Below are 14655 nucleotides of genomic sequence, written 5' to 3'. Positions count from 1 at the left end.
TTCTGGAGTTGCTACTTCTGCAAGTGATTCGGTTTTCCATATTTTTATTACTTGAGGCTTTTATTTTAAAAAGCTTTCCAAAACAGTACGAGTTTCTTCTAATTAAGTCTCAAGGGACATAAACATGGTCCTCTGTGATAATGTGGAATGTTTTGTATGTACGATTTTGCTCAAACTAGTGAAAATATGTATGCCTGGAATTTCAACCAATGGCTTGCTTTAGCCCTGTTCTCTGCTGCTGGTTTCCTTTTCAGGGAAATCACCAATGAATGAAAACAAACTGTGATATTTAAAAATAAAATATAGGCCTTTGGCAGTAAAGGAAAGGAGATGAAACTCTGATTTTAATTTCTAATGACTCTCCCAATCACAGCTTATGTTGCACACCACTGGACTCTCGTCTTTCTTGAGGCAGGGGTATAAGTCTATTCATTGCTGTATCCCATAGAGTGCCTCATGCAAAATGGATTCTGAATAACATCTACTGAACCAAGATGAATGGAATGAACTTTAAATCTAAGCTGCAGAGTCCACCTTTACCTTCCCCAAAACAATGGGATGGTGATTTCAAGATATAACCACCCCTCTGAGTATTCAGTGAATATATATTCCTGTACCTTGAGCACATCTGCAGTAGCAAGAATGAGAGTATATACCATAAAGAGAGAACAGGGTCACATGGATAAGGCTGTATCTACTGCCACTACACTGTGCAGAAAATTTCAGAGGATGAGTATTTCCACTGGAAATCATATGGGAGAGGCCATGCTAGAAATTAGTTTCACTTCACAGAGAGATGGTTTTACATACCTTCAAGCTGAAAGATTTACACAAGGGCTACCAGAAGGAAGGTCAAAAAATCTTTGAGTAATTTGTGCAGTCTATAACTTACATTTAAAATCTCAACTAAAAATTAGCAGCATTACTGGCTAGAAGTAACTTTCAGTCCATTAATATTGAAGACTTGCCATCTTATATAATCAAAACTTTAAAAGTATAATTAATGTTGGCACCATATAATATATTCTTAATATTTACATATCACTCCCACATGTTTTAGGTTGCTTACCATATAATTCCTCCCCAGAAGAATGAGAAAAATACATAAAATGCTAAAGAACCCCAAATCAACAAGGTGGTTGATCCATGTCCAGAAACGAGTATCCAAGGCGAGCTGAAAAGATACAACACAGGAAATTCATGATGTGTACACACTACAACCAGGCAGTTATCTAGTGGCAATTCAATAACTCATACATGATACCTGTGGGAGGATCCCAGCTTGGCCAGGCAACCAAAGCCAAACGGCACTAGAAGAACAGAACCAGACTTCCCAAAGAGCTTCTGCCCGCAAGATATTTAGATGCCAGAGTACAGGCATGGAGGTATGGACAAGGAAAGTACCCACTGTAGATGCCTCACTACTGAAGGAAGGACAAGGAATGAAGTCATGGTAAGATCCTGGACACTGGAGCCCCCATGTCCTTAAGTGGTGGTCGTCAGGAAGCTGATGGCAAAAAGAGAAGCCCTAGCTGGTGGAGGCAGGTATACTGAGGATCAGGAGAAGAGGGAAAGAGTAGCTAGGAAGAAAAGACCAAACTACACAAAGGAGTCATGAGACTCAAACACAACATAAGGGAGGTTACTAAATGAAAAGGCAACTAGCTCTACATATCAGGCATCATGGAACCACAGATTGCGGTCTATGTAACATGCCTTTCAATTGCAAACCCCACAGCTACTCCATTGAATCAATAACCTTTTCAGCTGCCTGAGATTTTAATCCTTTCATGTTTCCTCCAGGACTGATTGTTTCTTCTGACTGTGGCACCTGGGATTTCACATGCAATCTAAAAATTAAAACGTATGGTCCACTCTGCTTTCTTAAAATTTCTGGCCACAATGCCTTACTATACAGGCATTTCATTCTTGAAGAGGAGGTGGTGTCCGTTTTTGTTACTTTGCTGTTCTGACACCCTGCTCCTAGCTCTCTGTTAAATAGTCGCTCATTCATAAAATATGGATATTGATAACATTGTGAATGCCACCAGTCTTGAATCCCCTCCACCCACCCCCCACCAAGCTGCTAGGAAACATGTCACAGTAATACTCATGCAAAGAGGATGGACTGGATGGCTTTTCAGAGACAGATGAAAAATGTTGTAGTAAGGCCAACTTTAACTACAAAGGGTGCTTGAAGGCCCTGGGGCCATATACAAGGCCAGGGGTAAAAAAGGGGTGGAGAGAATCCCCTTTAAGTTCATGATCCTATGAAATATAACAGTAAATAATAATAATTAGTATCTATTGTACCAATCTCGTTCTATGTGCCAGACACTACTTAACTGCTTTATACATATCACTAATTGACTTCTCATAAAAAATCCCAGGGGAGGTAGGTGGTCCTTTTATTTCTATTTCATAGAAGAGGAAATAGAAATGCTGAGAAACAAGTCAACTTGCCCAAGGACACCCAGCTAGTAAGTGGCCTAAACCGAGTTGAATTGTAACATTTTCTAGCAAGCCTAAAATATCACTGAAAAGTACATGAAGAATGCAAACATGTTAGTTCTATTCAGTATGACAGAATGGATCACGTATAAAAATGCAGAGGGGAAATGGTTAGAGGCCCTTTGTCAATTATACTTCTGAATCTAGTTCTGATCAATGGGCAGAATGAAATTCATTTAAAGGTACTCATTCTTGGACTCCATGTGAGGTGTTTATTACTGGAATGATCAAAATAATTCGATTATACCTTCAACTGTAACGGTGGCCCAACTCATGAGTCTTAAGGGCAGTATTCAGCATACAGCATTATTACACGGCTGCATGTTAATGACAACGATTTTGCCAAAACTGCTTTCCTTGAATGTTATCTGCCATATATTCTTATGCATTTCATCACTAATATGGGTAAATTTCAGTGATGAACACATTATATGAAATATCATCACTACCAAGCTCTTTGGCACACATATTTTGCTCACGGACACTTATTTTCAACTTAAGTATCCAAATTCCTTTAAGGACTGGCCTTCTTAAACAGATATATAACTTAAAAAATATTCAAGTATTTAACATGGAAACACACTCACAGTCCATTTATATACCACTTCTCATAACATCTCAAAAACAGCAGGAACAAAGGAAGAGATTTCCAATATAAGTATCGTATATTAAAAAAAAAAGAGGATAGACAATATACTGGAAAAAAATGGATCACAAATAGTATACAAATGTCCAAATCTCTAATACCACACATAATTTTAATAAGCATTCAGACTTGAATAACAGCTCACAGTAAAAATTAAGATATATTAGTATAAGACCAGAAAGTATTAAAAAAAATATGGTGTTAAACATATTTGAATAATAAAAATCTAACCTTCAGAGTTACGGTGAATACCAAGATTGTAAAAATAATGGTTCCAAATGTCCAATTTCCATATACCTGAAAAATATTCAACAATTACATGTACCATGAATACACAAGCCTGCTTAAAACAATAAACAGCCAGTTTAATCTTGTGTGTAACTGACAAGGATTTTTGTATAAATTGTTTAGGGAAATACCTGCTCAAAAGATCAGGCCAATATGTTGGCTTTTACTGTAAGCCTAAATTTTCTTGAAGAGGTACACCACATGTGTGGTTGGTAGGGTTTATTTCATGAATCCATGTAGCATAAAACAAAGAACAGACTAGCATGATACAGACAGGAAAAATTCTGTTCTACCAGTAATGTTCATAAGACAACTCATTTGGATGTCTCCTGTCTCTACAGAGTTTGATATGGGCTTTTCCTGTCATATTGCTCTGAAAGTTAAAAGTCACTAAGTCATGTCTGACTCTGTGACCCCATGGACTATACAGTCCATGGAATTCTCTAGGCCACAATACTGGAGTGGGTAGCCTTTCCCTTCTCCAGGGGATCTTCCCAACCCAGGGATCGAACCCTGGTCTCCAGCATTGCAGGTGGATTCTTTTCCAGCTGAGCCACCAGGGAAGACCAAGAATACTGGAGTCGGTAACCTATTGCTTCTCCAGCAGATCTTCCTGACCCAGGAATCGAACCAGGGTCTCCCGCATTGCAGGCGGATTATTTACCAACTGAGCTATCAGGGAAGCCCAATATAGCTCTAAAGATCTCAAACAAGGACTAATTTGCAGACAAATGAACTTACATTATAAAAATAGAGTATATGGTGATATGGTGACAGGGTAACTAGACTTATTGTGGTGATCAATCAGTACATACAAATATCAAATCATTATACTATACAACTGAGGCATATGTTACATGTCAGTTATATCTTAATAAAAAAACAAAATAATTTTGTGGCTATAAATATTACAGCTGTTAGCATGTGCACATCAAAGAAAAGCAGATACCATGTATAAATCCGAACGATGGCAATGAATGGCACATATGCTTACCAAATGCTGTCAAGATCTGAATGCATAACATTAAAACAGAAAATGAAATGTAAAAGGTTTTTAAAAAATAAAAACAAAAAATTAAGGTTAACAGCAAAAAAAAAAAAGGATTTGATCAAATCATACATGGTGTTATGTTTAACTTCTGATAGTAGTTCTTATCACAATTTTAGCAAACATACAATAACATCTAATTCATTTGGACTTAATGAACTCAAAATGAGAGATGAATTAAACATAGGGTGGGTTGAGGCTCCCCATGCACCACCAGTAGAGTTTGCTGAGCAAATGAACCATATCAACAGAATTGTGGAAGAGTATAGTCAGCTGTCTATAATTTATGTACCAAATAAACATAAAATAAAAAGATAAAGTTACAGAATCAAGTCATAAAGCTGAAGGGATCTGAGAAATCATACAATCTAATTTCTTCTGCTTACCACTGGGCAAAGGTGACTTCGAAAACTGAAGTGATTGGCCTGAGGGTGCACACAGATTCACTAGGGAACTCTCCCTGGCAAATGCTATGTGTACCTACACTAAAGTACTAAATCTGTATTTCATCAACACTTACTCAGTGATTAAACTGATTTCTGTTAGTCCAAATTAGAGAGGTTTTAACTGTAGTACCTAATTTCAGTATATCATTCAAATTCACTGAGCCTATCACTTCTGTAGTAGATGGTGATTGCATGGTTCTAGACATAGTCATTGTACTCAGTAAAGTCTTTTTGAAACTTAGCTTTGCTTCACATGATTATAAACTATGAACGACCAGAAAAGAGGAAGCTGAGAAATAGCAAAGAACCTAGTGGAAGCGGCATGCAAGGTGGGTTCGATTTTCCACTGTGTGGCTGCCAAAGACCTCACCCCATCAGCAATTCTCTCCTAGAGCACAGCCAGGGCAAAGTCACCCCAATGCAGGTGCTGACCTACGGAGTCGCTTGCTGGGAAGACACTGGCAGGATCAGTGTAGCCTTTCTGGAAAACACTATGCACCCATGTGGAAAGGAAGGAGGAAGAGAAGGGAATTCCCTAATTATTGGGCAAATACTACAAACATATGGCAGCTACCTCCTTGCACTCTAAGCACAGACTAAGAACTGAGTGGGGACAGACTTTGCTTTTAAAACAGCAAAACCCTGGCTCACATCAAAGTGTACAGGTTCAAAGCCTGAAGTCCCAAGAATTCTGTTCATCTAGTAAAAATTACAGCCAAGTTAAGCTTCCCGAGGTTTGCACATAAGCTTTCTAGTTAGGTGTGCAAGCAGGAAGTGATTTTTTACTTTGACATTTCAATTGTTCTAAGGATGCTGTGAGAACTAAATACCATACCTTTAAGAAATAATTTGCAAAATGATTACAGCTATAGTATGTGTATGATAGACCCAATGCCTATGGAAAAAAATTAAGCCATGCTTATAACAGCAAAACACGTAATTTTTTTTTACCTTTCCATTTTCATCTAAGGATGTAGTCTGAAAAAGAAAGTAAGTCCCAAAGAAAAACACGGTTCCTTCAAATGCAGCCAGAAATGTCCAGTATAGGAATGGGCCCAACTGTAGCATGGCGTTTCCAGATATTTTCCTATTGAGAAATGGGAAAAAACACAAGTTAATGAATCTCTGTAGGCTGTTTATTTAAAGATACAGTGAAACGCTGAAGGTGCGCATGGGGTTTGACCCTGTTTATAGAATGAAAGTTCCTCATGAGGGATTGGTAGGCTTTCATTAAAAGATCAAACAGAGACACAGATTTGTCTTTGTGTAATCACCTACTGTCTGAGGTGTTGGAGTAAGTTGTTATAGTGCTTCTAAGTTACGATTCTGATCACTGACAATATTAATATCATCAATAATAATAATCAGCTCATTTATTGAGTACTTATTATATGCTTATAAAAATGGGTTAAGAGTTTTATATAGTCCATTTGTGTACACACAAAAACCACGAGATAGGTATTCTTATCACTACCATTTTCAAATAATGAGCCTCAAAAAGGTGTATCATAACGGTTTCCAAACTCTGATCCACACTGGAATCACAAGGGGATCTTTAAAGACATTGATGTTTGGCTCCCACTCTCATTCTGATTTAACTGGCATGAGGTATAACCTGGCTAACCAGGACAATTTTAAAACTTCCCAGGTAGGAGTTCCCTGGTGGTCCAGTGGCTAAAACTCTGTGCTCCCAATGCAGCGGACCCAGGTTCCATTCCTGGGCAGGGAACTAGATCCCACATGCTGCAACTAAACATACTATACACTGCAACTCAAGAGTTCTCTTGCCGCAACATAGATCTTCAATCCCACGTGCCACAACTAAGATTGAGCACAGTCAAATTTTAAAAAAAGTACAAATCCCCAAGTAATTCTAATGTGCAGTAAAGTTTGGGAACCACTACTACAGCTATATGCCAGAGCTGACTTTAAATCACATGCTCTCAACCAAACAAGCTACCATGACTTTGTAACTATAATTATAAAAATACTTCTTTTAATCAAGATTTCTTCCTGGGAATTTAACCTTTCTTAGGTCTTGTGGTGCCCTTTATATTTTTAAAATGAGTCAAATAACATGTCTGAAGCTGTACAGCCAGGCTTTGATAAATGGCGGGTGGACAGATCCAAAGTTTAACATCCATCAAAAATAAGAGTGTTCTGGGTACAAGTCAGGATGTCGAAAAAGGCTACCGATTCTAATGGGACAGAGCTACAGAAAGAAGATAGGTCTGTGCATGGAATTTTTTAGCTTCTATTTCAAATTCCTCTTAATATGTATCAAAAAAATCACTCAAATAGAGTACCTGTTGCCAATATTATGAAGACTGTCATTGAGCTGTAATGAATAAGAAAGACCTTTGTAATGTAAGTGCAACTGATCCCTGTTCTGTTGGTATGGAGTACTATGGGCTTTTCTGAAAAACAGCAATTAAGCAACTTTTACCTACTAAGATGTCCAAGTGCACACAGAAATCAGCAATGGAGCTGCTGCTGCTAACTCACTTCAGTCGTGTCCGACTCTGTGCGACCCTATAGATGGCAGCCTACCAGACTCCTCTGTCCCTGGGATTCTCCAGGCAAGAATACTGGAGTGGGTTGCCATTTCCTTCTCCAATACATGCATGCATGCTAAGTTGCTTCAGTCATGTCTGATTCTGTGCAACCCTATGGACAGCAGCCCACCAGGCTCCTCTGTCCATGGGATTCTCCAGGCAAGAATACTGGAGTGGGTTGCCATTTCCTTCTCCACAGCAATGGCGGTGATGCATAAAGCTATACGCTGCTATTTGCCCTAGAAAGCTGCAGGAGGAAACAGGTAACTGCTTTCCAGAAATGAGCTCTACCCACAGGCAGTAAGTCACGTTCGCAAGGCAACTGGGAGCCACTGGGAAGGCAATTCTCTCAAAGAGCCTTGAAAGGAGCACCCAGCAAATGCCAGCCAATGAGGGTTTTGAGAGTCACTGAGTGAGGTTGAGGCAAGAAGTGGTTCCTCTCTTTCCAGCCAGTCACTGGATTTACATCACGCATTGTGGGAAGAAAGGAAGTAGCATCATGGTGTGTTGGGTTATAGCTGAGGTTTCCCAGCTGAACTCAGGTGAATGACGGACCTGCTGTAACTTAGAATGTGGTAGCTAACGTGAAGAGAACAGGAGGGAATGAAGATGAGGGGTGCTGACCAGCAGCACAGGCCTGAACATTTCCATATAATCGGAGGCAGCAGGTGTACCGAGACCTTTCTTTTGCCTTTTAAAGTGGTAGAAGACTATGCCTCTACCCTCGAAACAAGTACTACAGTTTACTTTTCAAATTTCTCTCAAAAAATATGAAAAGATCCAGTTACATCACATTTCACATCAAAACTTTTGGTAAACGCCTGCATCACTAAGTCCATGAAGGTGACATCTATAATATGTTACATAAGGCTACACGTCACATTAAATGGTATAAATGTGGAGAAAGCCACATATGAAGACTGGAGCTTCCTGTTTACAAAGGAACACTCAGAGCAATGGAGCAATCTCCAACACAGTGACAGGCTGAGAGCAGCGTCTCGTCAGGGCAGGCAGGCAGGAAGCCGCTTTTTGGGCTATGTGATAGGTATGCCCTGGCTTTCATTTCTCCATCAGATGTGGCAACTATACCCTCTATGCAAAATTACTTAAAAATTCATGAGGAGGCTTCCCTGGTGGCTCAGTGGTAAAGAATCCACTGGCCAATGCAGTAGACATGGGTTCGATCCCTGATCCAGGAAGATCCAGGAGCAACTAAGCCCATGAGCCACAACTATTGAGCCTGCGCTCCCTAAGAGAAGCCACCTCAGTGAGAAGCCCATGCATACAACAACTAGAGAGTAGCCCCTGCTTGCCACAACTACTGAAAGTCCCGCATGCATCAACGAACATCTACCACAGCCATAAATAAATAAATAAAAGAATAATTAAAAAATCATGAGCTACACCCATGTGTCGTTACTAAAACTTCATAGAAACCCTTACAAGAATTTGTACTCAATAGGTTGCTTCAAGTTTTCAACATTCTTAATGTGCAAAAGTGCTCAGCATAGCCCTGAAGTTATGTGGAGAAGGGTGTTATTAATAGCACAGTAAGATTATATAGCTCCCATTTACTGAAAATTTTGGCATGGCAACCCATTCCAGTATTCTTGCCTGAAGAATACTCATGGATATAGGAGCCTGGTGGGCTACAGTCCATGGGGTTGCAAAAAGTAGGACAGGACCGAGTGACTAAGCACATCGAAATTTACTATGTGCACTGCTGTGGGCTTCCCCAGTGGCTCAGTGGTAATACATCTGCCTGCAATGCAGTAGACTTGGGTTTGATCCCTGGGCCAGGAAGATCCCCTGGAGTAGGGCATGGCAATCCACTCCAGTATTCTTGCCTGGGAAATCCCATGGACACAGGTGCCTGGTGGATTAGAGTCCATGGGATCACAAAGAGTTGGACATGACTGAGAGACTGAGCATTCATGCGGGCACCCCTGTAAGTTTTTCCATGTAGTCACTCATTTAATCCTCCCCTAAACACTGTGACTAGATCTGTTGTTACTGAAGAGGAAACTAAGGCCCATCTCAGTCAAGTGACTTCAGCAAGGGCAGAGCTGAGATTAGGGCATAGGCAAGGCTACAGCTCTTGGTGGCATTGAACAAGAGGCATTCTGCTCCCTGCCACCCAAATCCCTCTTCCACCAGAGTCACTGCACTACTGGTCTTCACTTTAGTTGTTGTCTGAAGATAGAACACTGCTGCTCAAGATTTGAAAACCACCAGCCTGTGGAAAAGAGCCCAGGTCTGGTCATCAGGAGGAGGGAAATCAGATCTTGCCCTGGCCTCTCATTATAACCTCTATCCTTAGGCAAGTCATTTCTGGGCCTTGAGTCTTCATTTATTTAAACAAGAGGGTATGAGAGCTCATGCTCTGGAAGATTTCTACCAAGGGTGCTATGATTCTTCTGTTGATCAAACTATACCCTTTGCAAGAAATACTAGAGCAGAACACATTAATGCCATGAGGAAGCAATCAGCAAATACCAGATTGGGGGAAACTCTACAAGGTAAATGATTAGGTTTTGTTAACAAATAAATTGTCAAAATAACCTACAGATTAAGAGAGTCTCAGAAGCCTATTAACCAACTGCAGTATATGGGCCTTATATACAGTTTCAAATAAGCATGCTATAAGACATGAGTCAACTGGAAAAATCCTGAGCATTGACTGGATATTTGACGATATAATGGACTTGTTAAATTTTTAGGTATGGTAGTGTACTGAAATAACTATTTTATATAACGATTGATATTTGCTTTAAAATAAGTCCTTGATAGAGAAGACAAGATTATTAATGAAGTAGGATTGGCCATGAATTGATATTCAAGCGGAGTGGTGAGGACAGGGAAGTTCACTATATAAATAATATTGTTGCTACTTCTGTGCATGTTTTAAATTTTTCATAATAAATATCTTTAAAATGAGAACAAATTTTATAACTCTGGTTAAGTCTGCTGCTGCTGCTAAGTCACTTCAGTCGTGTCCGACTCTGTGCGACCCCATGGACGGCAGCCCACCAGGCTCCTCCATCCCTGGGATTCTCCAGGCAAGAATACTGGAGTGGGGTGCCATTGCCTTCTCTGTGGTTAAGTCTAACAATTCCTAATTGTGACTTTTATGAGTCATACACCTTCACTTTGCACAAATTAACCTTACTCAACTCACTCTACTGCAGTTGCTACCCACTATTCAATAATGCTTATAATCTGCAGTAAATTAACATCTTTATCCTTAGCTGTAGGCTTCACTTACAAAAATCCAATTTAATCAAAGGTTAAGCAACTGGGGCTAGTGCCAAATACCCATCCAAGAGAAAAACAACTATTTCCAACTAACACAACATGAATATAAAGGCTTGATGAGTTAATTATTTTCTTCAACAATGCCATTTTAGAATGGGGGCTAACAAGGCAGGGAGGCTATGTTTCAGGGGCAGTTTACAAAAGAAAGCCTAACATAACATCGTCAGTTCAATCTATTATATCTTTGGGTGGCCCTTTTTTGGGTGAGGGGGTTGTTCAGTTGCTAAGTCGTGTCTAACTCTGTGACTGCATGGACTGCAGCATGCTTCCCTGTCCTTCACTATCTCCCAGAGTTTGCCCAAACTTATGTCCATTGAGTCGGTGATGCCATCCAAACATCTCCTCCTCTGTCCTCCCCTTCTCCTCCTGCCCTCAATCTTTCCCAGCATCAGGGTCTTTTCCAATGAGTCAGCTCTTCACATCAGGTGGCAGGTGAGGAGATGGCAGGTAGTTAAAACTAGTCTGTCTTCATCTAAGACTCTAGAACTCTATGACAATGTAGGCAAAGTTTCAGGAACTACTGATTCTGAACTAAATAATTTCACCCATCCAAGTATAAGACATATACCCAGGACAAGTCATTTTCCAGCTGGATGGTTTAGTTTAAGTAGCTAAAAATTCAGAACAGAACCATGTAATCAAACCAGGAGGGAAGTTCTGTGTCTTTCTGACCTGCAGATAAAATGAAACCCACAACTTTGAATGTCTGAGGGGATTTTACCTTACATATGTTCAACTTACATGTACAATCGGGGATCTGAGGTCAATGTGTCAATATTGATGTGCTGTTCCAGTAGACTGTAGGCCAGGATGGGCAAGGATGTGAAGCAGATATTGTACATTGTAAGGTAAGCAGCATCATACAGTGGCTATAATGACAAACCACAAAAGAGAAATAAATGTACTGGAACAATCATCTGCCAGAGGATATTAAACTGTCTAGAAAAATCACAAGCTAAAACAAGACAGTTTCCTTTCATACTTCGTGTGACAGCACAAAAACGTTTTGTAAATAAGGTCACTCTGATGAGTACAGAAAAGAAACTAACATATTGTAATACATCATATTAATATACTCTCCCTTTAAAAATAGGCTCTTATTCAGAATGTTTACATGCTATAAACTCTATTTCTAACAGATACTAAACAAGAACTTTTCAAAAAATTTTCAGTGAATGAAGACCAATTAAGTATAAGAGAGGAACTCCTTAGGAAAACTAAATATAAGCAGTGGACAGCCTGTGTCACAGTTTTTTGGATTAATATTTTACATGCTTTTAAATACCACTATGACCCTCTCCGGACTGTATTTATGATATCGAATGTGGCCATTTACTAAAGATTAAATAAATATATTCACAAAAATCAAAGCTAAATATATTCACATGGTCACGACTCTTTCTTGCCCTGAATTCCGTAGGCTCCAGACCAAACTTCCTGCTGGTTGTCCCATAGGACAACCTGCAATTCACAATGTCTAAAAGCAAACTCATTCCCTTTAAATCCACTTCCACCCATGTTCCCTACTTCAGTAAGTGGCCCCACAATGTTTGCAACCCTAGTATATACCTTGGTGCCTGGTAGTGCTTACTTGCACAAGACATTTTTTTGAATTGAGTGATTCTCTTTCTACCTCATTAGCCATTCCTTCTCAGGCTCCTCTTCTTCCTGAGCCCTCTGTGTTGGCGTGTTCCAGCACTCCATGTGTGGAACTTTATACTCGCTCTCTAGCTGATCTCATACAGTCCTGTGGTTTTAGTACAACCCATTCACTGAAAATTCCTGTATGTAGCCCAGACCTGTTCCATATGACCAACAGCCCACTCAATACCTCCTAAGTGTCTAGTATCTTTCAAACTTATGTCCAGGACTGAATTCCTGACTTGTCTCACCTGAAATCTGCTTCTCTTGAAGTCTTCCTCATCTCTGGAAAGGGCAACTAAATCTTTTTGATCAACCAGAACTGAAATCTTGTATTTATCCTTGACTCTTCTCTTTTTCACAATTCCTATCCAATCTATGAAGAAGTGTTTACTGGCTTCACTTTTAAATACATTCAGAACCACATTACTTCTTAGCCCCTCCACTCTGACCATCATGCAAGCCTTTAGTTGTTCTCCCTGCTTCTTCTCCCTTTGACCCGTAGCCTATTCTCAACAAAACTACCTGAGCAGCTATACTAGAAAATAAGTGAAATCAAATCACTGTTTTGTTCAAACTCTCCAGTGGATTCCTTTATCTCTAAAAGTAAAGAAGTTTCTACAATGGTGGGGCTGTAAAGTCCCCCTTGATCTGGCTTCTCTTTACCTGTCACCTTCTTAGTCAGACCAATCTTGATTTAACTTGCCACGTCCTCTCTCTTGAACACATTTATTCCACCCTGTTTTTCCCCTCTTATAGTACTAATCACCTTTTAATTTACATGATAAATCTATTATGTTTACTGTATCTCTCTTCACACTAGAATTTAAGCTCTGTGTGGGCAGGGATTTTTACTTGTTTTATTGATAGCTGTAGCTTATGAAAAAACAAAGCAGCCCCTGACACCCAAGAGTTGGCCTGGCACTCACAGCTAGGCACTGGTGCTCTGTAGAACACAAATGATTTCACAAAACAGCAACATCAAACAAGGCCACTATGATTGTGATGGATGGAGACAAAAACACTTGACCACTCCATAATCACTTCTGAACACAGACACAAAACATTGTCCAGATCACAATAATGACCAACATCTATGTTCTGGCTAATCCGGGTGACTACTACTTCTTGACCAATGACATGTTAGCTTCTTGGACAAGATTTACTAACATGGCCAGTCATAAAATTAATCCCATTTGCTAACAGCAGCCAGCAAGGCCCTACTATTTCTTAAACCCTTCCCCAAATCACCTAACTCAAGCCCAAATCTTACAAGACTTTTCTAACACTCTCTTTCTAAGAGGCTCCATTGTTCCTCATGGTGTACATTCTTTCTGTTGCATTGACTAATAAACCTACTTTGATGAACTGCAAGTGTTCGCCTGGCTTTGACAATCTTGAATTCCTAGAACAGAACTTGGCTTGCAGGAAGCATTCAACAAAAACTGGATGAATGAATGACTAGACATTGGAAGCTATAATGTATATGTATAGGACTGATCTGACATTATACATATTCCTTTATTGAAAAAATATTAAGGTGTTTATAATGAACCTTGTTTTGATGAAAATATTTACTGAGTTCAGTAATTTCTACACAGTGCTACATGTTGTAATATAACTATTACCTATGACCTGAATAGACAATATCCCATATTCACATGTATCTTTTACACATACAAAATGTTTCTGATTAATAAAATGCATTTAAATTTAAATGTGACACAAATTAACAGAATTATACATTTCTCAATCAACGTCTACTAAAGATACAATATCTATCATAGTGGATGTTGATTCAAAAAGATTGGTAATGACTTGAATAGAGCATCAGTTCATTCATTAGTTGACTTCAAAAACATTTGCTGGGGAAAAAATATTTACGGAGCGTTTACCAAGTGTGAAATACTGAGAACAGAGAAGATTCATGCCCTGTCTGCAAGGAGTTCGAATTCTAGAGGGGGAGGCAATCACTTCTTGGCCTTTCAGCTAAGATCAAGTGTAGAGGGGGAGGCAGCGTGGTGACTGTATAGCAAGCTGGGAGAGCCTAGAGGAGGGGATCACACTTCTTGCCTGCAGCAGACACAAAGCAAGAGATAATGTATGCAACCTTTTCAATGAGCTTAAGAACATGTTCTACATATAAGATGGAGACAAAATGTGGTCCACTGGAGAAGGGAATGGTGAACCACTTCACTATTCTTG

General features: G+C 39.6%; 1 protein-coding gene across 1 annotated transcript in view; it reads right to left on the bottom strand.

Moving 5' to 3' along the window:
* Positions 1–14655, bottom strand: part of LOC112441535 (phospholipid-transporting ATPase IG-like) — a 167529-nt gene that overhangs the window by 12299 nt on the left and 140575 nt on the right. Inside the window, 5 exon segments of the mRNA XM_059884533.1 lie at positions 1070–1128; positions 1130–1174; positions 3389–3454; positions 5891–6026; positions 11551–11678. Of these exon segments, the coding sequence (XP_059740516.1) occupies positions 1070–1128; positions 1130–1174; positions 3389–3454; positions 5891–6026; positions 11551–11678 (434 nt within the window).

The sequence above is a fragment of the Bos taurus genome, unplaced genomic scaffold (genome assembly GCF_002263795.3).
Source record: "Bos taurus isolate L1 Dominette 01449 registration number 42190680 breed Hereford unplaced genomic scaffold, ARS-UCD2.0 Super-Scaffold_1723_ScbfJmS_2085, whole genome shotgun sequence".
Taxonomy (NCBI): Eukaryota; Metazoa; Chordata; class Mammalia; order Artiodactyla; family Bovidae; genus Bos; species Bos taurus.
Note: the sequence above shows the minus strand (reverse complement) of the source record. Positions and strands in the feature narration are given on the sequence as shown.